The following is a 27,256-nucleotide window of genomic DNA, read 5'->3' as shown; positions in this document are numbered from 1 at the left end:
AAAGACCAAACGGCGTGGAACCACCATAGAGTTAACCACAGAGGAACTTTTTAGTGAACAAACAAACTTTAGTTTCTATTAGTTATAATATCTGTACTGTCTTCATTCAGGACGCTTCCAACAGCACAAGGTAAGACTCTTTATATCTGTAAATCCTAGTATCAGGATACATTGTATCTGTAAATCCTAGTATCAGGATACATTGTATCTGTAAATCCTAGTACCAGGATACATTGTATCTGTAAATCCTAGTATCAGGATACATTGTATCTTAGCCTTAGATCAGGGTTGAGCTGTAGGGGGTACGGGGGGGTACGGCGTACCCTTCGTTCTGACACTGTGGGAGCTGGGGGCGCGCGTGCACGCACCGTCAGCGGCGGTCTTTAACGCCTTAAAGTTTAAAAACAATAGCCTCTCAAGGTTCGCGCCGTCAGTGGCGAGCCATTCTCAATAGCGTCTACCTGGCTGCTTTGCATAACATTAGGCTACTCGAGAAAAGACACGGACTTGAATTGAATGTGTTACATTCCTCTCACAATGACAGACAACATCTCTGCACTGCAAGGTGTGAAGGGGATCGCTTAGCAGAGGACCCAGTTCTCTGAGACAAGACAAAGACAAGTTGTCTGATTATTTTAAGTAGGCCTACTTATGTGTGGGTGAGTCTATGTAAAGGGCTTTTATATAAAATTAAAAGGAAAATAAAATCATTAATTTGAAACAAAAATAAAAACAACAAATTAACAATGCAACAATACAACAAAATAATAATACATATGGTTACATTAATAATCACATGTTGAATACAGTATTTCAACTAGCACTGAGCTGAGTGGCTATGTGCACGCACGTGCGTGCGCGTGACGTCATAAAATACAGTACCCTTAGTTCAAAAATCCACAGCTCACCACTGCCTTAGATCAAGACTATCGTAGATGTCTTTTATTGAGTCTGGCTTTTACTTGCCTATCTACGAGAGTCTTGGCCCACCCCCCCAGATTGTCCTGGAATGTCACCAGTAAAGCCCGTATTTCTCCAAACATGTACAAATACTAAATATAAGGTGCTTCCCCGTTTGCTGCAAATGTTAACTAGGTGTACGGACTATTTGTGTAATGTATTAATCCATATTCTTCAATAAAGAAGTGTTTTAATCTCGTCTGTGGCCGATTCTGACGGGAGTTCAATGGGGTAGTGACGGGGCGCATCTGGTGAAAGCCGGAATTACACCCAATGTAAACAGGAAGTAAACGAGGGGGGAAATGGCGTTCGGCCACAGACGGGATTAAAACACTTCTTTATTGAAGAACATGGACTAATACATTACACAAATACTCCGGACACCTAGATAACATTTGGGGCAGGCGGGTAAGCATTTTATTTTTATTTTTTTTTATTTAACCTTTATTTAACCAGAGAAATCACATTGAGACTAGTGTCTCTTTTACAAGTGTGCCCTGGCCAAGAGAAGAGGCAAATAAAATGTTACACAGCTCTGCCAGTAACGACAATACAGGACATAACAAAACAAAGACAAACATGACATCCGTAATACCAAAGACCTACTACCAATAGCACCAATACAGACTATTTAAAATACTAATAACAACAATACATCATAAAACTAATAAACTAATATAAGACTAAGATCACAGCAATTGCTACTTGTCAAAGCAGGAGCAATGGTTGGAGAATGTGCCCATGGCAATCCTCTTAAAAGACACTAGAGGGATCAATGAAGCCAATTTTAATCTGGTCTGTAGATCGTTCCATGACCAAGGCCCAAAAAACGCAAGGTTTTTTTTCCCTGCCTCAGATTTAGTAGTGGGTACGACATAGCGCATCCAGGCATTCGATCTGAGGTTAAGCGAATTTTGGACAAGATTAAATTTTGAACAAATGTACGAGGGGGAATTTCCAAGAATGGCTTTATATATAAAAGTGTACCAATGTAGCAACCTGCGCATCTTAATAAATGTGTACATTTTTAGAGAAATGCGGCCTTTACTGGTGACATTTCAGGACAAACTGGCGGGGGGCGGTCGCTAAGACTCTCGTACAAGGAAGTAAAAGTCAGACTCGATTTTTCGTTTTTTTTTTAACGTTTTTTAAAATAATGTATTATTAGTTTCTTGGGGCTTTTATCGTTTTGTTTTATTAATTTATTGTTATGTTTGGCCTCAAAACTAGGGATGCACCGAATGGGAAATTCTTGGCCGAAACCGAAAGCCGAAAATAGAAAACATTTGGCCGAAAACCGAATATGATAAATATATATACATATATATAATAGAGATGGTCATGGTCCGATCAGGTTTTTTGAAACCGATCACCGATCCGATCATGATCAAGTCTGATCATCCGATACCGATCACCGATCCGATCATGTGGCGCAATATTATTTTTTATATTTTTAAACTTTTTGTATTTTATTTAACTTTTTTATTTATTAATTCATTCACTCATGCATGTATTGGCTTAGCCCTAGAATGTCTGTGATCTTACATAGATTTCATGTATTCCAAATACACAGTCATAGATCACCCTCGTCGACGCGCTGTGTAGTGACGATCTGCGCGGCCATAAAAGTGCTCTAAACTCCGTCTGTACTCACCCAATAATTAATTCCTAAGACTTGGAGTCATATGTCCTCTAGTTTCATATCCATCTGAAAGTTCTGCCAGAAAACGTGTGTTTAGTCAAATATCTCCACTTTTCCACGAGCTGCACACGGACGACTTTCTGTACGGGCGAGGGGCCCGGGAATGATTGCAGGACTAAATATATGTAAACTTCCTTTAGGACGCACAAATGTTTGGGACACACAATTGGCAGATGGAGTGATTCATTACCCCGCACCAACCACAAGCACCTGTCAATTGTGTTCCCCGTTCGTTTGTGCTTCCCTGTGTCAATTTGTTATGACGTTTTAAATTTGGTCTTTCACTCAAGTCCGTGCCCCTCGCCCGCACAGAAAGTCGTCCGTGTGCAGCTCGTGGAAAAGTGGAGATATTTGACTAAACACACGTTTTCTGGCAGAACTTTCAAATATGAAACTAGAGGACAAAATATGACTTCAAGTCTTAGGAATTAATTATTGGGTGAGTACAGACGGAGTTTAGAGCACTTTTATGGCCGCGCAGATCGTCACTACACAGCGCGTCGACGAGGGTGATCTATGACTGTGTATTTGGAATACATGAAATGTATGTAAGATCATAGACATTCTAGGGCTAGTATTGGCTGGTCGTCCAGGCCCAGAGGTGGACAGAGTACTCGACCCCAGTACTTGAGTAAGAGTACAGAGTACTCCTGGTTACATTTACTCCACTACAACTAAAAGTAGCTCAGTCAAAATGTTACTCAAGTAAGAGTAAAAAAATACTTGCTTTTAAATGTACTTAAGTATTCAAGAGTACATGCTTTTAAAAATACTTAAGTACAAGTAAAAGTACATTTCTATTTTTTTAAAGGCTTTTTTAAAATCGCAAGTCAAATGAGTGCAGCATTGGTTCAAAACGAGTAAACTAAATCCACAAAATATTAAATTTAAATATACTGTCTTGAACAAACTAAAATATGTCTAAAACCTCAGCAATTACAATGCAACAAAATCGTTCCCTACCTATGTTGAATACACTTATTGTAAGTCGCTTTGGATAAAAGCGTCTGCTAAATGACTGTAATGTAATGTAATGTAATGTAACTCCTGATCTAAGCAGTAACAGTGATGTTAGGTTTCAATGTAGTGGTAACAGCCCAACAGGAACCAATGTAGTTAGTGGGTGCCAAGACCCAGGAGTATGCCATACTGTCTGAATGAAACTTAAAGCCATACCATTTTGGCATACTGAGTATATCAACATTGTATGCCTTTCATTGTTTTCAAGGCAAAAAAACAAACCATGTCACCTTGCCTTTCATGAATATTCAAGGCAAAACAAGTACCATATGTCATTGCTATGCGCTAGCTGCTAACACCAAACTCCGCTGGAATTGATACTTTTAAACTCTCTAAAGGGATTTAAAATGTTGTGCTTAACTCGACAATAAGTGTTGTCCCATCTACTTCAATGGACTACTTTATTTGGGCTGTTTGCTGGATTCTTTTTTTTTAACGAGGCACAACGAGCGGGCGCGCACACACGCACGCACGCACGCACGCACGCACGCACGCACGCACGCACACACACACACACACACACACACACACACACACACACACACACACACACACACACACACAGTCAGACAGCCCTGGCTGCGCGTACACACACACACACACACACACACACACACACACACACACACACACAGAGACTGAATGTTTTTTTCTGTGCGCAACAGATTTCAGCGTTGTTGTTTTTTTCATAGTGTGTGTCGCAGTTCGCCCAAAAAGCCGGACATTTCGCCCATACATTTCGCTAATAATATATAGTGAAGCTAGCTGGCCGTTTGTGTGAGAGAATGAGAGAGGGTTAGGTTTAGATAAAAGCTCTCTCTCTCTCTCTCTCTCTGTGTGTGTGTGTGTGTGTGTGTGTGTGTGTGTGTGTGTGTGTGTGTGTGTGTGTGTGTGTGTGTGTGTGTGTGTGTGTGTGTGTGTGTGTGTGTGTGTGTGTGAGAGAGAGAGAGAGAGAGAGAGAGAGAGACGCAGTCAGTGGGGCAAACGCAGTCCCCACGAAAAATATTTACGATTCGGTACATAACTCGGACGGCGATGGATTTAGGGCGAAATGTCTGGTTACCATCATAAATCCACACGTGTGCTTTCTCTCCCCAGTGGGTGTAACTAGTGTTGCCATTTATTGCATGAGAGCAATAAGCAATCCGGTCTATGAATATTATACGTTTATGAATTGAATGGGTACCAAGGACCTCAATGGAAACAAAACAGCAAGGACTTTTTTGGACGGACCTTTTAGACAAAGTATTTTTAACTGTACTTGTGCTGTTTCTACATTACATTTTCATAGATTTTCCTCGTTAAAAAAACCTGGCAACATCAATCTCTCTTACATCAGATGCGCTCTGGCCAACTCTGTGACTCTAGCTCAGGACAGGTGGCTGTTTATGAATGAAAGAATGAAGAAAGAAAGACATTATGAAATGTATTCATGTATTTATTATAAATAAATAAATAAAATAAATACATATTTTTTTAATGCAAAGAAATATGTTTCTGGGGGTGCGAGGGGTGGGGATGCCTGTGCAACCAGTAGGCACCAGTGGCTACATTGTATCTGTAAATCCTAGCATCAGGCTACATTGTATCTGCAAATCGGGGTGCTCCTTCCATTCCGACATCTCACCACTCCGACTAGTGGCTTCCGCGTGCGGTTAGGGTTAGGTATAGGGTTCGTTAACGTTGGAAAGGCGACGTGTCGGAAAGGCGAAATGCACCCCTGCAAATCCTAGCATCAGGCTACATTGTATCTGTACATCTTAGCATCAGGCTACATTGTTTCTCTCAATAAACAGAGTAAACATGAACTCTAGTCAATAAACAACAAGGTAAACACTAAACAGTCACATAAGTATAGAGTGGAGAGAGAGACGTAGAAACAGAATAGATTGAACTTGAGATAAAGCAGCCCATGCAATTAACAAATGAGCATTCTCAACAGCTGAGCAGAGGGATTGTGGATAGTACGGAGAGGAGCAATTGGGGTTGAGGACCTCACTCTTGGACACTTCAAACCATGGCTATTGACAGGAATCGAACCCTACCTCTCATAGGCTGGCACATTACCTGCACTTTACCGACTGAGCTATTCGATCCACACACAGACAGCAGTGAGAAAGGAGCAAACAAAGATGACTTTTCTTCCTTTTTTAATGAAGCCATGCCCGTCACAATGTTATTTGGCTAATGAAGGCTTAATGTTTTTGCGTACAAACTTCTCTTTGTCTGAGATTTCTGTTCAGTAAAGCCCACTCTCCACCAGACTGACTTTGGGCCAACTGGGCGCCGGTAAGCGTTCGATATAGTCGTTTAGGGGTCCGTCGGGACCTTTTCGGCCGACCCAGAGCCGACCGAACATGTTCAGTTCTTTGGCCGACTGGGGCCCGACTGGGAGTAGCCATGTTGCAGAGAAGAAGTGACAATAACACCGCAGCGAGGGCCGTCGGTGTTGCCAGATTATGTGAGAGAAACAAGCGACCATGTCTATGAAAACCTACATTCACTGTTTCTCGTTGTCGCTCCCAGAGAGAGAGAGATTGATTGATTTGACCTACTTTTGCGGTAGAGTAAAAGTACCTCAAAATTGTACTTAAGTACAGTACTTGAGTAAATGTACTAGTTACTTTACACCACTGCAGTCAGTGAACCGTATGCACGGTTAGGCCGCGACAGAAAAAACGGCGGAAGAATAATGAAAGCCAACAGTTTCGACCTTATAGGCCTCGAACCCTCAATAATACAAAACAATTTGAACAAGTAACCAACATATTTATAGAGAGACTGTGGATTGTATCCATTTGTGCATGTTTTCCTATACCAGTGGTTCTCAAAGTGGGGTCCAGGGACCCCCAGGGGTCCTTGAGAGGGTTCTCCAGCTAAATGATTGGTAAAGTGATTGACCCATTTGGTTCCATTTGCACACTCTCAGAGTTAAGGGGGTCCGTGTGACCCTAATGCATGGTAAACCTGGTCCCTGGAATGAAAACGTTTGAGAATCACTGTAGACAGAGAGATGAAGATGAGACGTGTGTGTGCGCGCGTACGTGCGTGTGTGCGTTTGAAAAGCAAGAGAGGAGACCAGGCAACCATAGGTGGACAGAACAGTTTTAACGTTGATTTTAAACATCATCATAATTGTATATTGTATTGTGTATATATAACAGGCACATTATGCAAAAATGTTTTAACTAATTTTTACTATTCTTTAATTCATGGCTACACCATGAATTAAAAAAATATATATTATATAGAAATATTGCCCCCTAATACGTTTTAAACAGGTTGTAAGCCTAAAAAACATCCAGATATTTTTTCTCACAATCTGACTGTCTGTCATTCCAAGCTTTTTCAGCTGCAATACCAAAACGTCCTATTGGGCAGGGGGGAGCTACTGAGCAATTCTGTCTGGCCATCATCAATGCAAAATCAGGGCAAGTGACATCACTTTCCCTGCCATTCTGAAATGGCCTGTTCAGACACGCCCATTCAGGAAATCCATGAAATGAGCATGAATGACTGAATGTTAAAAAAATATTTTTTTTTTGGGTACAAGAGACACTGGGGAGCCCAAAAAATACTAAAAACCTAAAAAAAAAAAAGAAATTCATGGTGTAGCCCCTTTTAATACATTATTTTCAGGGGCTCCTGCAGCCCCCTCAGCACCCCTAGTTCCTGTTGCTATGGTTTGGCCACTTCACTCTACTTGTGACTGAGTTGGTATTAAAAAATATATATATAATTTTTAAAGTGCATATACAAATATATATATTTAAAAAATGATGTATTTAACTTTGGGGAATACAATATTTGTTGAAAAAATAAAATGCGCGTGCGCTTCACACGCGTGCGGAGTCCCCCGCCAAGCCTTGCCTCCTTCCAGCGCCACTGGGCAGATCTGAAGGTTGTAGTCACATGGTTACAGGTTCACTTTCATTTTGAAAACCGTGTTTACATTCGTAAACATATGTTCCTGTAGGGAGGGCAGCACGGTTAGCTGTTGCACCAGCACCCCTAACTCATAGCTGCCAGCTCTCCTGAATTTAGCAGGAGACTCCTGAATGTTTACCCTTTATCCTGCAGTGCTTTCTGAATTGTAATTTTTCCCAAAAATAGGAAAACTCAACCCAGACTCTATGGTAAAAGTGAGCATGGCCATGGGTGTTACACATGCCACTGATATGTAGCCAGGGCCATAATGTCAGTCAGTGAATACTAAGTCAGTAAGTCAGAAACCCAACCAGAAAATGTCCTTATTTTTCACAGACTAATCTTGGCAGGTTTGCCCTAACTGCATCCATGTGATTCTGTCTCTGTCTGTCATTTCTCTCCTTGAATATTCTGTTCATTAAAGTGTAATCAATGGTTACTATGTGACCATGTATTCCATCTCCTCAGGCTGCTCTAGAAGGGAGACATCATGGCTGAAAGGATTCGGGACGATGCTGCTTCACCCTCCTGCCTTCTGGAGGAAGGAACTAGGAAGCTAGACAAGCATCCTAACAAGCTGTTAGAGGGACTAAACCGTCTACGACTCAACAAGGTTTTATGTGATGTGATTCTGTGCTGTGAGGGACAGGAGTTCCCCTGCCATAGAGTTGTACTGGCCTCCATCAGCTCTTACTTTGAGGTAAATACACACATACATACATGTTTTTATTGCGTTCCTAAAGTGTGCTATTGTTATATTGATATAATAATCATCTCAAGGCACACCTAGACTTGTCTCACGACACACCAGTGTGCATCGTCACACCGTTTGGGAACCACTGGTAAATCCTATCAATTAATTGTTGAAACAATGTATTCTTCTTTCGGCTAATTCTCATCAGGGGTCGCCACAGCGGATCATCTGTTTCTAACTGGTTCTGTTCTCTGCGTCTTCCTCTGTCACTCCAGCCACCTGCATGTCCTCTCTCACCACATCCATAAACCTCCTATTTGGCCTTCCTCTTCTCCTCGTACCTGGCAGTTCCATCTTCAGCATCCTTCCCCCAATGTACCCCTCATCCCTCCTCTGTCCAAACCATCTCAACCTCGCCTCTCTTGCTTTATTCCCAAACCTTCTAACCTGAGCTGATCCCCTAATGAAGTCATTTATGATGTTGTCATTCCTAATGAGAATCGGAACATCCTTAACTCTTTGACTGCCAGAGTTTTTCAAAAAAGTCTGCAGCCACTGCCAGCGATTTTGAGCATTTTGACTAATCTTTCAAGACCCACAGAATATTTTGTGCTATGACAAAAATGACACCAAATATCTCAAAAGAAAGAGGTTTCTAGCATGTTCCATTCTTTAGTTATCTGCAAAAGAAAAATACATTTTTGTGAAAGAGACTCTCAAAGGGAAACGGTGCATTTTTGACACCATTTTCACTTCATTTTCATCCACCCACACATACACATGATAGACATACATAACATTAATACAATTATTCGGCATAATAACTTTGAGTGGTACAATGTGTAACAATCCCCAAAATGTAAGGCAGCCTTGACAGTAGTACTTAGTCTCACTCCATTAAATACGGTGATGATGACGTATGATTCATATGTCATCTTCATCATTACAGCACGGATCCATCCATGCTGTAATCCATCCATTCAGATAAGTGGGTAGAAATCGCTGCAGCTTTCATTTCATTCAATGTGCAAATTTAGCGAGGCAAGGTCCTCAGGCTGAGTGCACCGTTTTGTAAAGCCTGGTGACGCGATCACAAGCAAACTCTGTCTGTCGGTCATGAACATCCCATCACTACAGACGGTAGAGACCAGATTGAGTTTCTGGTGTGTATGACTTCCCTTCCTCCCTGGTTCTCTCCATTGTCCCTGGTAACAAAATAAACACGGTGAAATGGTTGGTTTTGTTTTGATCGCGGCAATTCTTCCAGTTGTCCTCTGATCTGGAAGCCCTAGAAGAGCGCCATCTATCGTAAACCACTCAACGCACCAAATGACGAGAATCTTGTCAATGGCAGTCAATGAGTTAATTCTGCCACATCTAGCTGCACCTTCTGTCATTTCGTCAGTGCCACCGCTTCCAAGCCATACAGCATGGCTGGTCTCACTTCTGTCTTATACGTCTTCCCTTTTCACTGTTTCCTCCATCCGTTCCACCCTGCCTGCACTCTCTTCTTCATCTCCTCTCCACCTACTTCACCTGTTGTCCACACTCCCCATTACTTTGGATATTTGACCCCAAGTATTAGAACTCCTTCCACTACTCCTTGCTGTTCCACTGTCCTGCATCCATTACACTGTTGAAACAATGAAACCACCATGAACACTGCAAGCCAACCATTCAGTCTTTTCAAACCACACAGGCCATGTTTACGACCAGTATGTTGGAGTCTACACAGGAAAGGGTTAAGATGGATGGAGTGGCACCTGAGGTGGTCGACATGTTGGTGAACTTTGCCTACACTTCAGAGGTGTCCATCTCCACAGCAAATGTGCAGGTAATGTTTTATCATCATAAACTTTATTCATGGTCTCCATGTCTGTCCTACTTCATTATATTACATTACATTACAGTCATTTAGCAGACGCTTTTATCCAAAGCAACTTACAATTAGTGCATTCAACATAGGTAGGGAACAAAACTACTAATCACTTAGTCTGAAGTGCATTTTCTTCTTAAACAAGCAACTAAGAGTATACCTAGCGCTAAAGTAAAAGTGCAATATATCAGCTACCTACTTTCTTAAACAGATGAGACAAATAGGAAAATCAAATGAGCAAGAGCTAAAACAAATAAGTGTATTGAATAAACAACATCCAATAAAACAATAAAACAAGAGCTCGTACAACTAGTTAATACCAAGTAGGCAAGGCAAAGAGTAAGGGTATAGTGTTTCATGAACACTTTCATCTGTGTTTAACATTTTCTATATATTTTGTTTATTTGGTCTTCTAGGCCCTGCTAGCAGGAGCAGACTTGATGGATGTCACAGATGTTCAAGAAGTTTGTTGTGATTTCATGGAGAGTCACATTGATACAGACAACTGTGTAGAGATCCACCTCTTGGCCGACAAATACTCCTGTAAAAAGCTGGAGAAATCCAGCATGGATTACATCCTGAAATACTTCAGTGTCATCTACAAGCAGGTCAGTGATGTGTACTTTTACCAACTTGTTGGTCTGTTGTTTGCTTTTTCTCCTAAAGATTAGTTTTATTATGATTACTCAACCTGTAGCAATAACAACTGACCCAGACCTGTGTGGATAGATTCAATCAGTTAAGGACGTATGGGAACAGTCGTAATGTTTCAGATCATTTCATTTATTTTTGTCCTACCAATAGAAGGAGTTCCTCTCTGTCTCTGTGGACAAACTGACAGAGATCCTCTCCAGTGACCTTCTCATTGTGCCAGAGGAGGACATGGTGTTTGATGCTGCCATCTTGTGGTTAAACACATGTCCTGACCACAGGCTGACCTTTGCCACGGTCAGTCACTTCTTAGTCTCATGGATATGGTGTTGTTCACCCAGTATCCAGTTGAACTAGTAAATAATGAGTGTTGTTCACCTAGTATCCAGTTGAACTAGTAAATAATGAGTGTTGTTCACCCAGTATCCAGTTGAACTAGTAAATAATGAGTGTTGTTCACCCAGTATCCAGTTGAACTAGTAAATAATGAGTGTTGTTCACCCAGTATCCAGTTGAACTAGTAAATAATGAGTGTTGTTCACCCAGTATCCAGTTGAACTAGTAAATAATGAGTGTTGTTCACCTAGTATCCAGTTGAACTAGTAAATAATGAGTGTTGTTCACCCAGTATGCAGTTGAACTAGTAAATAATGAGTGTTGTTCACCCAGTATGCAGTTGAACTAGTAAATAATGAGTGTTGTTCACCCAGTATGCAGTTGAACTAGTAAATAATGAGTGTTGTTCACCCAGTATGCAGTTGAACTAGTAAATAATGAGTGTTGTTCACCCAGTATCCAGTTGAACTAGTAAATAATGAGTGTTGTTCACCCAGTATCCAGTTGAACTAGTAAATAATGAGTGTTGTTCACCCAGTATCCAGTTGAACTAGTAAATAATGAGTGTTGTGTCTGTTGTTGAAGGTGCTGGAACACATCCGTCTGCCTCTCATCAGCCACTCTTACCTCCACACTGTGATTGAGTCTCTGGATGTGGTGAAAGAATCCCAGGGCTGTCAGAGGTTCATCTCTGAGGCCAAGACCTACCAGAGGCTCATTTCTGAGGCTGAGGACCAGCGTCTCCTGTCCTACCGTAACACAGCACGCCCCCGTAGGACCACAGGTACTACTGTAGTAACACATCACACACACACTGACACCACAGGTACCCTGTCTCACTAAAATACAACTTGTTTTTGTAGTTGGGACTTCCTTCAATGAGCAAACATACCTGTCAATTTGATTTTACAATTCAAGCTTATATTATATCACAATATATTATATTAAATGATATGTTAGGAGATATTATGTTATACATTTGCAATAATAGTATATATTATTAGATTATTACTATACTATTACTATTGTAATATTGAATTATATGATATTATACAACATACTATTGTATTATATTGGCATGTATATACCACATACCGTGTGTGTGTGTGTGTGTGTGTGTGTGTGTGTGTGTGTATATATATATTAGGAATGCACCGAATATTCGGCCACCGAAACATAGCGGCCGAAAATGGTTAAAAAATGATTTTTTAAACCCTTTCGGCCGAAAGGGTTTTAGCGCCGAAAGAATATCACGAAAGACACCGAAACATATCGGCCGAAAGACACCGAAACAATGCTATTTAAAGCCGCCTTAAAAGAAGGAAGAAGTGTTTGTTATGATCTCGCTGCACTGCTCTGCTGCACGCACGCAGGTTTAAAAATGTCCGGTGTGGAACTTCTTTACAGTGTGTGAGACCGATGCGACACACACTATGAAAAAAACAACAACGCTGAAATCTGTTGCGCACAGAAAAAAACATTCAGTCTGTGTGTGTGTGTGTGTGTGTGTGTGTGTGTGTGTGTGTGTGTGTGTTTGTGTGTGTGTGTACGCGCAGCCAGGGCTGTCTGACTGTGTGTGTGTGTGTGTGTGTGTGTGTGTGTGTGTGTGTGTGCGCCCGCTCGTTGTGCCTCGTACCCATATCTTCCGTATTGTTCAATAAAAAGCCTTTTAATCCGATCGACGGCCATTTTCTCCGTCTTTTCATCAGCTTTCAACTATGCGATCCTATCGGTCGGGAGGTGTATTGCACATTATAACTCTATGCGAAAATGGCCGACGATCGGATTAAAATGCTTTTTATCCAACAATACGGAAGATATGGGTACTCATGCTGAAACGTCGGCATGTATAACATCCTGGGCATTTAGGTAAGCACTTCATATTTGAAATTTGAACGTTTGTGTAGACGTTACAGTTGTAAATTGAGCAATTCATCACACCAGGTTGAAGAATGTCCATGACCGTCATCTTTCAGGCCTACCGCTGATAACCTAGCACATTGGTTCTCAAAGTGGGGTCCGGGGACCCCCAGGGGTACTTGAGGGGGTTCCAGGGGGTCCCCAGCTAAATGATGGACAGGGACCAAATGGACCCTTATGGGTCTGTAACTCTGAGAGTGTACAAATGTAACCAAATGGACCCTAACAGGTCCATTTGGTTCCATTTGTACACTCTCAGAGTTAAATTAACATTGATTTTACAATATGAATGTGGGTCCCAGAGACCTACATGCCATTAAATGGGGGTCCGTAGCCTAATGCATGTCAAACTGGGGGTCCTTGAAATTAAAATGGTTGAAATCACTGCTAGAGAGCCGTAAAAATCTTCTCTTATGGGGGTCCCTGGCTTATCTTTTGAAATGGGGGTCCGCGGTCTAATAAGTGTCTATTTGGGGGTCCTTGGCACGAAAAAGTTTGAGAACCATTGCATTAGCACATGAAGTCAATTCATTGTTTAATTTCAAATAAGTTTAATTTCACTTATACCACTTCATTCTGTTGATGTTTCTATTTTACTGCTACAGCAATTCATCACAAGGCTTTTTCTTTACTATTTAGCATAAATATAGTCCTGGTTATTTCTCCCTGGTTATTTGCCCCCCCCCCTCCCCCTTTTTTGTACATACTTTTTATTTTATTTTGATCATGTTTTGTTTTGTATATATTTCATTATTTTCTCATGACCTTTTTTGTACATAATGGTATATTTTTTTTTTCCCCTCTGTATTCTTATGTTGATTTTTGAACTGTTTGGTTGCTACTATATATGTCTATGAAATTACTTCAAGGACCCCAATGGAAACAAGCCCGCAAGGACTTTTTTGGCCGGACCTTTTAGACAAAAGCATTATAAATGTAACTGTGTTGTTTTACATTATTTTGCCTAATAAAAATTTCAATCAATCAATTCAATCAATCAATCCCTAACGCCCTAAAAAGTCCAAACGGGACTATGTGGTTTTCGCATGTGCAAAGGAACGTTCAACATGGTGTGGTGGGTGTGGTGGGGATTGCTCCATTTACAACGCTAACGTCCAGGTCATAAACGATCAGATTTCAAATATGAAGTGCTTAACTAAAGGCCATGGATGTTAAAATGGTGTACGTTCCAGCTTGAGTACCCATATCTTCAGTATTGTTCAATAAAAAGCCTTTTAATCCGATCGACGGCCATTTTCTCCGTCTTTTCATCAGCTTTCAACTATGCGATCCTATCGGTTGGGAGGTGTATTGCACATTATAACTCTATACAAAAATGGCAGCCAATCGGATTAAAATGCTTTTTATTGAACAACACGGAATATACGGGTATTTTTGAGGGATCGTACATAATTTTAACGTCCGTGGCCATGGGGTAAGCACTTTATAGTATAAATCTAGACGTTTATGTAGATGTACGGGCCGTAAATGGAAAAAGTGCAAACATCAGGTTGAAGTGTCATGATATGAAATCTATCTATCTACATTGGACTGACACAACGTGAGCTAAGAGACGTGGTTTAAATGCAACATAACACACATCACCACCCAAACAAACCTGGAAATATTCTGTGCATTTTCATATTTTGTTGATCATTTTTCGATAAGTGTTTGTTGAGAACGAGAGATTTGTTTAACTTTTCCAACCCCGTGACGTCACGTCAGATTACTTCCGCATTCCGCGTGTTCGTACTCATGTCTCTGTCAGTGTCAATAAAGATCTGACAAAACAAATGTTTTATGATCTATCTAAACGTTCAAATGTTTTAAAAAGGTGCTGACCCTATGGCCACGGATGTTACAATTATGTGCGGGCCCTTAAAAGTACCCGTATCTTCCGTATTGTTTAATAAAAAGCATTTTAATCTGATTGGTGGCCATTTTATCAGAGAGTTGTAATGTTGCGTGAGTGCAGTACACCTTTCAACCCATAGGGTCAGGTGAAAACATATGGAGAAAATGGCCAGCAATTGGATTAAAAGGCTTTTTATTGAACATTACAAAAGATAAAGGTACTTTTGAGAACCCATACATGATTTTAACATCTGTGGCCATGAGTTAATAATTTTATATTTAAAGTGTGAAGAGTTATGTTGATGTACAGGCTGTAAATGCAGAAGTGCAAACACCAGGTTAAAGTTTCGCCATGACTGCCATAATGTATTATGGTTTCCAAGTGCTATACTGCCACCGGACATAAACATTAAAACAGATCAAATAATTAAAATCTTTTTTTATTGTTTTTTAACACCCTCCCTCACTAATTGGATGACGCTGAGTCGAATCGTGGGTTACATCAATAGTCTACAATTTTTCAATTAGAAGTTATAGATTTTTGAAATATAAAGTTAAGCTTTTCTCACATTTTTCAAAAATATTTTTTTTTTAATTAAAAAACACATTTTCAGACTCAGAAAAGGACGCTGAATTGAATGGGATAGGTCTCGATTTTTTTTTACTTTTGGGAAAGTGGTTTAAACAAGCGTTAAATTGTCATAAACGTGAGGCTTTTTTCACAAAAATATTTTTTTTATTTTTTTATTTTTTCGACCCTTCCAACCGCTTACTGAGATGATTTCGAGTCGAATGGTAGGTTACATCAATAGTCTAGAATTCTTTAATAAGAAGTTATCGATTTTTGAAATAGTTCAAGGTTTAGCTTTTCTCACATTTTTTTTTAAATATATTTTTTTTATATTAAAAAACCCCTTTTCAGACTCAAAAAAGGACGCTGAATCGAATGAGATAGGTCTCGATTTTTGTAAACTTTGGGAAAGTGGTTTTGTCAAACATTGATTTGTACGTGCGGTATCGAGCACCTAATCTGTGATAAATCAATGGAGATATTTTTTAAAAATCTGAAACTTCTCTCCATCCATGTTGAGAGTAAGCCGGATTTATTGGAACCAATCCTGATTTTTTCTGACACTGATAAGTTCAAAAGTTCACCGAAAAGACTGCAAAGGTCGACGCGGCCGAAACAATTGCATTTTTTTTAATATCTAAAATACGATAAGGACTTATAGTCCAATGTTTGGATATGTTGTTCAACTTGCCAAGACGCACGCATGGATATCTTGTTTGTCCCTAACCGACATTTTTACCAATTTCTGAATTTGGCTCTCAGTATGGGTGAACGTTCTACGACTCCATGTACCTTATGTCATTGTCAGAAGCAAACGTTAGAAGTGTCGTAGCGGGACAAACAAGACATCCATACGTGCGTCTCGGCGAGCTGTACAACATATCCGAACGACGGATTCTAAAAACGTATCGTTAAGGAGATATGTCGTGTTATTTTGCGAAATAAGTTGAGATTAGTCCCCAGCCATTTAAGGAGAACGGTAAGGCCGTGTGCGAGAAGAGTTATACGAGCACGTTCGGGGTGGCGCGCTGATGCATATACTGGTGTCCGATTTTGTTTTTACTATTTTTGAACAGTTTTTCGCTATTATCTCAGCCACTAGGGGGCGAAAACACAATCGGACAACGGATTCCGTATCTGTTAATCAGCCCAAACGCGCCAATATAAGTTTCCTCACACGAGGACATGTGGTTGCGAAAGCTAGGGTTACGCGCTTTCTCAATTAACTTGGCCACTAGGGGGCGAAAACACGATCGGACAATGGATTATTTATCAGCTCTTCAGCGCGAACGCGCCAATATAAGTTTCCTCTCACACGGACATGTGGTTGCGAAAGCTAGGGTTACGTGCTTTGTTGATTAACTTGGCCACTAGGGGGCGAGAACACGATCGGACAATGGATTATTTATCAGCTCTTCAGCACGAACGCGCCAATATAAATTTCCTCTCACACAGACATGTGGTTCTGAAAATTAGGGTTGCGGTCCTTCTAGAATAATTTGGCCACTAGGGGGCGCCGAATCGGACAATGGATTATTTATCAGCTCTTCAGCTCAAACGCGCCAATATAACTTTCCTCACACATGTTATTATTATTATTATTATTATTATTATTATTACCCTTATTATTATTATTATTATTATTCCAGTGTGTTACTGCTCTATACATTACATTATTATTCCAGTGTGTTACTGCTCTACATTCAATTATTACCCTTATTATTATTATTATTACCCTTATTATTTCAGTGTGTTACTGCTCTATAATTACATTATTATTATTATTATTATGATTATTATTACCCTTATTATTATTATTATTGGAATACAATACACACGGGGTGCCTTAAATATTATAAAATGAATTACAAAAGCGATATCAGCGTTGCATCATTTCGTTTAAAGTACTGAGAATTGGGAAATACTCCAGTAAAGTAAAAAATACCTCAAAATTGTACTTAAGTACAGTACTTGAGTAAATGTACTTAGTTACTTTACACCAACGCCCTATAGAACCACAAACAGCAATTATTTGATCTGTTTTAATGTTGTAATGTTTATGTCCGGTGGCAGTATAGCACTTCGAAACCATAATACATTATGGCAGTCATGGCGAAACTTTAACCTGGTGTTTGCACTTCTGCATTTACAGCCTGTACATCAACATAACTCTTCACACTTTAAATATAAAATTATTAACTCATGGCCACAGATGTTAAAATCATGTATGGGTTCTCAAAAGTACCTTTATCTTTTGTAATGTTCAATAAAAAGCCTTTTAATCCAATTGCTGGCCATTTTCTCCATATGTTTTCACCTGACCCTATGGGTTGAAAGGTGTACTGCACTCACGCAACATTACAACTCTCTGATAAAATGGCCACCAATCAGATTAAAATGCTTTTTATTAAACAATACGGAAGATACGGGTACTTTTAAGGGCCCGCACATAATTGTAACATCCGTGGCCATAGGGTTAGCACCTTTTTAAAACATTTGAACGTTTAGATAGATCATAAAACATTTGTTTTGTCAGATCTTTATTGACACTGACAGACACATGAGTACGAACACGCGGAATGCGGAAGTAATCTGACGTGACGTCACGGGGTTGGAAAAGTTAAACAAATCTCTCGTTCTCAACAAACACTTATCGAAAAATGATCAACAAAATATGAAAATGCACAGAATATTTCCAGGTTTGTTTGGGTGGTGATGTGTGTTATGTTGCATTTAAACCACGTCTCTTAGCTCACGTTGTGTCAGTCCAATGTAGATAGATAGATTTCATATCATGACACTTCAACCTGATGTTTGCACTTTTTCCATTTACGGCCCGTACATCTACATAAACGTCTAGATTTCAACTATAAAGTGCTTACCCCATGGCCACGGACGTTAAAATTATGTACGATCCCTCAAAAATACCCGTATATTCCGTGTTGTTCAATAAAAAGCATTTTAATCCGATTGGCTGCCATTTTCGTATAGAGTTATAATGTGCAATACACCTCCCAACCGATAAGATCGCATAGTTGAAAGCTGATGAAAAGACGGAGAAAATGGCCGTCGATCGGATTAAAAGGCTTTTTATTGAACAATACTGAAGATATGGGTACTCAAGCTGGAACGCACACCATTTTAACATCCATGGCCTTTAGTTAAGCACTTCATATTTGAAATCTGATCGTTTATGACCTGGACGTTAGCGTTGTAAATGGAGCAATCCCCACCACACCATGTTGAACGTTCCTTTGCACATGCGCAAACCACATAGTCCCGTTTGGACTTTTTAGGGCGTTAGGGAGAAATAACCAGGACTATATTTATGCTAAATAGTAAAGAAAAAGCCTTGTGATGAATTGCTGTAGCAGTAAAATAGAAACAACAGAATGAAGTGGTATAAGTGAAATTAAACTTATTTGAAATTAAACAATGAATTGACTTCATGTGCTAATGCAATGGTTCTCAAACTTTTTCGTGCCAAGGACCCCCAAATAGACACTTATTAGACCGCGGACCCCCATTTCAAAAGATAAGCCAGGGACCCCCATAAGAGAAGATTTTTACGGCTCTCTAGCAGTGATTTCAACCATTTTAATTTCAAGGACCCCCAGTTTGACATGCATTAGGCTACGGACCCCCATTTAATGGCATGTAGGTCTCTGGGACCCACATTCATATTGTAAAATCAATGTTAATTTAACTCTGAGAGTGTACAAATGGAACAGACCCATAAGGGTCCATTTGGTCCCTGTCCATCATTTAGCTGGGGACCCCCTGGAACCCCCTCAAGTACCCCTGGGGGTCCCCGGACCCCACTTTGAGAACCAATGTGCTAATGGTTATCAGCGGTAGGCCTGAAAGATGACGGTCATGGACATTCTTCAACCTGGTGTGATGAATTGCTCAATTTACAACTGTAACGTCTACACAAACGTTCAGATTTCAAATATGAAGTGCTTACCTAAATGCCCAGGATGCTATACATGCCGACGTTTCAGCATGAGTACCCATATCTTCCGTATTGTTGGATAAAAAGCATTTTAATCCGATCGTCGGCCATTTTCGCATAGAGTTATAATGTGCAATACACCTCCCGACCGATAGGATCGCATAGTTGAAAGCTGATGAAAAGACGGAGAAAATGGCCGTCGATCGGATTAAAAGGCTTTTTATTGAACAATACGGAAGATATGGGTACTCAAGCTGGAACGTACACAATTATAACATCCGTGGCCTTTAGTTAAGCACTTCATATTTGAAATCTGATCGTTTATGACCTGGACGTTAGCGTTGTAAATGGAGCAATCCACCACACCCACCACAATATGTTGAACGTTCATTTGCGCATGCGCAAACGACATAGTCCCGTTTGGACTTTTTAGGGCGTTAGGGAGAAATAACCAGGACTGCAAAATCGGACTTTTAGGGGAACCAGGACCTTCATAATCGGACGTTTAGGGGCTACTGACGGTTCTTCATTAAGTGACTAGTTGGGAGTGAGAATGTGTTGCAATGACATATGGTACTTGTTTTGCCTTGAATATTCATGAAAGGCAAAGTGACATGGTTTGTTTTTTTGCCTTGAAAACAATGAAAGGCATACAATGTTGATATACTCAGTATGCCAAAATGGTATGGCTTTCATTCAGACAGTATGGCATACTCCTGGGTCTTGGCACCCACTAACTACATTGGTTCCTGTTGGGCTGTTACCACTACATTGAAACCTAACATCACTGTTACTGCTTAGATCAGGAGTTATTTTGTTGCATTGGAATTGCTGAGGTTTTAGACATATTTTAGTTTGTTCAAGACAGTATATTTAAATTTAATATTTTGTGGATTTAGTTTACTCGTTTTGAACCAATGCTGCACTCATTTGACTTGTGATTTAAAAAAGCCTTTTAAAAAAATAGAAATGTACTTTTACTTGTACTTAAGTATTTTTAAAAGCATGTACTCTTGAATACTTAAGTACATTTAAAAGCAAGTACTTTTTTACTCTTACTTGAGTAACATTTTGACTGAGCTACTTTTAGTTGTAGTGGAGTAAATGTAACCAGGAGTACTCTGTACTCTTACTCAAGTACTGGGGTCGAGTACTCTGTCCACCTCTGGGCCTGGACGACCAGCCAATACATGAATGAATTAATAAATAAAAAAGTTACATTAAAAAAATATATATATTGCGCCACATGATCGGATCGGTATCGGTTGATCAGACTTGATCATGATCGGATCGGTGATCGGTGATCGGTTTCAAAAAACCTGATCGGACCATGACCATATATATTTATCATATTCGGCCTTTCGGTATTCGGTTTTCGGCCAACTGTTTTCTATTTTCGGCTTTCGGTTTCGGCCAAGAATTTCCCATTCGGTGCATCCCTAATATATATATATATATATATATATATATATATATATATATATATATATATATATATATATATATATATATATATATATATATATATATATACACACATACATACATGAATAATGTATACGTAAGTAAGTACGCCATGGGGCGTGCCTTTTGTTAAAAAAAATAATGAAGAAAAGAGAGTTGTAAGACTACAGGGCAGGGCCCGACAAGCCTTTTGTGCACATTATCCGGAGAAAAAACAAACAGAACTGAGCTTTGATGTAGATCGCCACATGGACTTAGCATCCCTATTCTGGGTTGAACGTTCAATGAAAACAATAGATGTATAGGCTCGTAGATCTGCTATTTGTGGTGAAGATGTGTAGAGTGAAAAGGGGGGGGGGGGGGGGGGGGGGGCTACTAGTATAGGGCCCTGAGGTACTCCTTTCAAATTAGTTTTAAGTGGTTTAATGAATGTCTCTGAACTCTTAAATCTCCTCTGGCTTGCCTCCTTCTCCCCCGCTAGTTGAAGTGATTTGGACAATGGGGTTCGGGTATGCTGACACCACATATGAGAAGGGGAGGCAGAACTGCACAGAGAGCTTTGATCCCCGGACAAAACAATGGAAGTGTCTGCCATGTCCATTCTCCCGTGCAGTCGGTCCAGCAATCATTGCATCAGGTGAGGGATACCATCATCAGAGTCAAGGGGAGTAGCATTACAGGTCAATCAATTTATGACCTGTAATGTTTTTCTTGCTTTTGAATTTAGCTGTAACAATGTTGCACTGGAAAGAAATTTCAAATTTCAAACTACTTTTATATTGTAACTTTATCCAAAGCGCTCAAGGAACTGTACAAAAAGTTGTGTGTAGTCAAAGCCCAGCGCATCATCAAGGACAAGCACCACCCCAGCCACAAACTGTTCAAACCCCTACAACGACCGCGGCCGGCTAAGAAGGCCTACCGCAGTATCAACACCACCAGGTTCATGAACAGCTTCCATCCAGCTGCAGTCTGTTGAACAAGGCATGGTCACTCGCTGTCGTCATTGTCTTAGACTTTTGCTCCTGTGGATTATATCAGTGTCAGTTTATTGTCTCCGCCAGGCCGAAAGGCGTGCGTGTGTGTGTGTGTGTGTGTGTGTGTGTGTGTGTGTGTGTGTGTGTGTGTGTGTGTGTGTGTGTGTGTGTGTGTGTGTGTGTGTGTGTGTGCGTGCGTGCCCGCCCGCCCGCCCGCCCATTTTTGCCTGATTGGCAAAAATGTACTTTCAAAGTTTTTTTGAAAGCCAATCGGATCAGATTTGATCTCACGCAAATCGGTACACATGATCTCTATAGTCATGTGATCAAGACGGATCTGTTGATTTTTCATATTCCATCCTGATTGGCTAACATTGACATGTAATGTTTGCAAATCATGAACGCAGCGTCCGATTGCGGTGAAACTTTGAATGCACATTTGCACTACGTTGAGGAACAAATGCCACCCTTTTAACATTGGCCTGTTATAGCACCACCAGCAGGTCAAATTTAGCAACACACATTTTTAGAACAAAATGCCTCAAATAATGCATGCAGTGTCCGATTGCCGTGCACGGCCTAGGAATAAATGGCACCCTTTTCACATTGGCCTATCATAGTGCCACCAGGAGGCCATAATAACCTACCTGACCTGGCGGAGACTTGTGCTCTGAGGAGCACTTTTTCTAGTTTCATGTGGATTATTCGGTCCACAAGCGCTGACACTTTGCACCTTAATCCCATTTACAACGTGCTGACTTTTGTTTTTGTGGTTTCTCGCACCTTAACTCTTTAATTGCCAATGACGAGATTTCTCGTCATATTTTGCTAAGGCTTAGCCTGCCAATTACAAGAATGTACAGTAGTCAAAACAGTACAGTCAAAACCTACCTGTACCTTTTGGGACTGTCCTGTATGGTTTGTGGTGATGTCACATTATTATCAGTGAAGACATTTCAAGTTGTGTATGCATAAATTATCTTTATTTCTTTAACAATCAGGTCATAACTCGTTTTGATTCTGCTCTTCTAAAGACATGGGTACTGTTCTGTATCTGGCCGGAGGAGAATTCCCTGGTGGTTCATTCAGCAAGGAGATGTGGCGCTATGACCTTCACCGTAACACATTGTTGGAGATGGCTCCCATGAATAAGGCACGCTGGGATTGCAGTAAGACTGTTAAACTATATAATTCAATTTAACTTTGTTTTGTAATGAACACTGTGGGTTGTTGCCTTGGTTACCCAAAGTCATCAGTTCTAATTAGGGGTGCTGATTATTCAGTTATTTCGAAAAAGTCATCATTAGACCTAGAATAGTTGTTAAGAAGATAATGGATAGTTCTAGCTCTAGTTCTAATGATCAGGTTTATTTTTTTCCCTTGCACAACCTCACATAGGCTTGGTGATGCTGGATGGCTGTGTGTTTGCAATGGGTGGCGTGGAGGAGGAGGGGGACCATATGAGTGAGAAATCAGTGGAGCGCTACGACCCAAACTCCAACACCTGGGAGCTCATGCAGTCTGTCAACATGCCAGAACTTGGTTACAAAATCAGTTCATTGGCGGCTCTAGATGGACTGATCTACGTTTTTGGTATGAAACAGGTTTATGCACCTGCAGGTTCAACCTGCTGAGGTACATGCAAAACATATTGGTTAACTGATATAACCTTTTGTATTATTACATATTCATCCTTCTCCTGTTGACGATGAATAATGGTGTGCGTGTGTCCTCCTGGGCCTTAGGTGTAGACTGCAGTGATCACCCAAAGCAGGTGCACAAGTACAACCCTATAACTGGTGAATGGACAGAACTCGCTCCTATGCAGAGTCATCGTTCTAGTGTGGCTGCCTGTACGCTCAATGGAAAGATCTACGCTATAGGTATCATATCTGTTCTTAATGGCTCTTAGTTCCATAATAAATTAGACACTTCAACTTCACTGTAGTTTAGACACATAATAGATCCCACTAACAGTCACTATCCTGTTAATTCCTCTTCATATATAGGTGGTGAGAATTCAAGAGGTTTCCCAACGGCAGAGGTGGCATGCTACAACCCTGAGACCGATCAGTGGACCATGTGTGCCCCCATGCAAAAGACACACGTTTCCTGTCATGTAACTGTGGTGGATGGAAAGATCTACGTACTAGAAGAGTTCCGTGGCAGGTAAGAGGCTGCTGCACCATGAAAGCTTGATAAAAGTTGGATTCCTGTCCACACCAGACATTTCTCTCATGACTATTGGTCTCTCTAGTGACATCGAGAGGTACTGTGCAGAGACGGACACGTGGGAAACTGTCGGGAAGATGTTTGCTGATCGCTCTGGTCTCAGGTGTGTGTCTGTCAGGCTGAGGAACGATGCACCATACATAAAGGATCCAGCTGATGTGTACGACAGTGAGCAACCATCATACTTCATGCCTGTGATGAAGCCCATGGAAGCATGGGGCATGTTTCAGTAAAGTATCTCTACCCTCGATAGAGGAAATATTCATGTTGTTACTGTTTACTTACTCGTTAATGCTCTCTGTAACTGTCATGTCCTACCGGGGATTTGAACCCGGGTCCACCTCCACAAGTGCTGAATATTTGACCACTGAGCCAATAGAGCATGTCTGCTTGCTCAGGGGAGAAATTGAATGTCGACCTTCAGGCAGTACCACTTGTCAACCAGTAGGTGTCCTGCCAGACCACAGGAAATGTCAGCAGTGTATATGGCTGTCTTTATATGTGTGTTATATTATACAGGTTGTCACTGCTGTAGTGTGTCTATGGGAAACAGTTTCATGGCCACACGTGATCACAAACATTAACCCTATAAGACCTGGAACGCATCTGTGTCATTTTTTGATTTGAGCTAAAAAAAAACATTATTTTACACTTTGGGCTATTAAAAAATAGCAGATCTACAAGCTCATAGCGCGGCACCGAGATCTCAAGCGAACATTTGTAACTCAAATCTTTGCTTCTGGGGTCCCTGGAACAACATATTTTACAAATATTTAAAAAAGATATATTCAAAGATTTGCACACATTTTCACAATTTTTTCCCCAAAAATAGCAGATCTACAAGCTCATAGCGCCGCACCGAGTGCCGCCACCCCATTGCCGCCGCCCCATTTTATACAATAGCCCATCTACAAGCTCACAACGCATAGCATCAGAACACGTTGTGAGCTTGTAGATCAGCTATTTTGTGGGGAGGGTAAAATCTACAAAGATTGTGAAACATGGAAAACGTGTGGAACTATTCCTGACGTGTATTTGTTTGTTTATTTTTTACATAATAAAGCTTTGGTATTTTTCTTGTACTTTTGTTGGTATTTTTTACAGTTTATTGGAGGTGGTTATTGATATGTTTTCTTACACTTATTGTTTGTTTTGATATAAGCTGCTATTTTTACTGTTGTGTTGTGTGTTTACATACACACTGCTTGTGTTGATTGCATTTGGATACTGATGTAATCTAGGCTTGTGCCGGTTTCAACATTTACAAACTGGACTGAACCGGTTACACCAAGTTTGATGACTTGGACACCTTATTTTTGAATAAATGCAATATTCTTTTCATTCAGTGTTTGTTCGTTTTTTATTATTATTATTATTGTTATTATTGCAGAACCTCGTCTACCAGTGACATCATCGGTTTGCAGGTTTGATCTTTTCACACAGGATTATCTTTTTGTAAAGTTAATGGGAGAACAATGGTTTCTATTATAGCTAACTTTCCAGGAAGATGGAAAGTTAGCTGACATCGATGATGTCACTGGTAGGCAGGTTTCTGAACTGTCCACAGGTCACCAATGAGACACAGAAAAAATGGTGCCATTTTATCCCGAGCATTAGTGAGGATTATTTGAAGACAAGGTATAAAATGGGTGAAGTGGTCCTTTAAATAAGTCTGAATGCAGGACTGTTACTTGTAACAAAGTATTTTTACTCTGTGGTTTTGCTACTTTTACTGAGGTAACACATGTGGGTTGGTTGATGTAATTTCATGGAGGTCCTCTGGAGTGAGTGTGGAAATATAGTGGCCCTCTCTATCATCAAAGTTGCCCACCGCTGTTCTATTCTATGATATTTTTTCTTTTCTTTTTAGCCGCCAGCTGAAAGCGCGGCTCTGTATTCACTCTGACTCTGACCCGACAGATTTCCGACATGTATTCAACACTTTTTTTGCTATTGGCTGTCCTGGCTGTCCTTCACTACTTCACAGCCAATGGGGAGACACTACTTTAAAGCCAATGGACGGCCGTCCTAGCCAATGGACGGCCGTCGTTTACAGCACCCGCCTTGGTATGTTGTTAGCTGCTAGCATGGCCTGCTACTTGTATTGTGTAACTGCTGGTTCATAATACAACCTGATAATAATGTCCAAAGCATGTCTGTGAACGTTTACATCCATTACTGTGTTGACATTAGTTGGGATTAATGATTATTAGCCAAACCAACTTAATATGAGCCGTTAGCGTGTTGCTAAGCTAACGGACGTTTAGCGTTAGCATGCGGCTAACGTTAATGCTAACGTCGTCACCGTGACTGAACTAACAATGTAAACATCTCATCTACAAACTTTATGAACCTTACTGTGGTTAATGTTATCAGTGCCCAAGTAGTCCATTGAAAAGTATTATTTTGGTGTATTTTGTGTATTGTAACTTGGACACTGTAACTTAATGGTAGAGGGGGGCGCGTTGTACGTTCAGAATGCCTCATGGGTAATGTAGTCATTTTCTGCTATTTCGGTTCTACTGTGATAGACTGTATTGGGGCAAAAAAAGCCTGCCGCTGGCGGCTATATTATGACTTGTCATATCTTGTTTTATTCTATTCTATGGTCAAAATGGCCTCTTTTTTCAGGATGACATTTTTCATGATGACAAAATATTGTTGCATAAAATGTAGACTATTCTATTGTAATATTGTTGCATAAAATAAATATTATCTGCCAAACCATGTATGTTTTTCTACCGACAGCATTGATGGACATTTAAGTTAAAGCTGTAAGATAAATGCGAAAGAAAGAGATTGTTTATTCTATACCCAACTGTAAATAGTGTAGATTACATCAGTCATATTAAACAAGCATATTAGACAAACCATACCCAGCAGTGAGCCATAGTCGAATATTAGACGTCCGGTTTTTTTAGACCTAAATTAGCTGGTCTAGAATCGGTCTATAATGTAGACCGAATTTAGCCGACTGAATTTAAAGCATTATTCCATAAATATCGATTAAAAAAACAACTGTAAGTTGCATAACTGATCTCCAATTATTGGACGAAAACAATTTGAATAGCCATTGATCATTATACAGTATAGTTTAAATTTAGCCAAGATTTAGAC

At 40.3% G+C, this 27,256-nt stretch overlaps 1 protein-coding gene across 3 annotated transcripts; it reads left to right on the top strand.

Moving 5' to 3' along the window:
- LOC311052258 (kelch-like protein 21) lies at positions 1-25,417 on the top strand. Of its 3 annotated transcripts, none has more exons than XM_084067147.1 (12): positions 1-130; positions 8,078-8,309; positions 10,003-10,137; positions 10,596-10,787; positions 10,987-11,127; positions 11,752-11,950; positions 21,412-21,567; positions 22,942-23,076; positions 23,306-23,500; positions 23,653-23,790; positions 23,917-24,076; positions 24,165-25,417. In XM_084067147.1, the coding sequence occupies exons 2-12, from the start codon at positions 8,100-8,102 to the stop codon at positions 24,370-24,372; spliced, it is 1,869 nt and encodes a 622-aa protein (XP_083923273.1). In that variant the 5' UTR covers positions 1-130; positions 8,078-8,099; the 3' UTR covers positions 24,373-25,417. The 3 variants fall into 3 exon arrangements, with proteins under 3 accessions (XP_083923273.1, XP_083923274.1, XP_083923272.1); XM_084067148.1 differs by having other exon boundaries at positions 10,984-11,127; positions 21,418-21,567; XM_084067146.1 differs by having other exon boundaries at positions 10,984-11,127.
- Positions 25,418-27,256: the final 1,839 nt, after the last annotated feature.

This window comes from Gymnoscopelus microlampas, assembly GCF_963454915.1.
Source record: "Gymnoscopelus microlampas genome assembly, chromosome: 9".
NCBI classification, from domain to species: domain Eukaryota; kingdom Metazoa; phylum Chordata; class Actinopteri; order Myctophiformes; family Myctophidae; genus Gymnoscopelus; species Gymnoscopelus microlampas.
This window is presented reverse-complemented; position numbering and strand designations above follow the sequence as displayed.

Bases quoted from the DNA above. Each gene is read 5' to 3' on its own strand.
- LOC311052258 (XM_084067146.1), top strand. From the start codon at position 8,100: ATGGCTGAAAGGATTCGGGACGATGCTGCTTCACCCTCCTGCCTTCTG. The intron at 10,138-10,595 runs GTAATGTTTTAT...TTGGTCTTCTAG, and splicing joins TCTCCACAGCAAATGTGCAG to GCCCTGCTAGCAGGAGCAGA. The intron at 21,568-22,941 runs GTGAGGGATACC...GCTCTTCTAAAG, and splicing joins TCCAGCAATCATTGCATCAG to ACATGGGTACTGTTCTGTAT.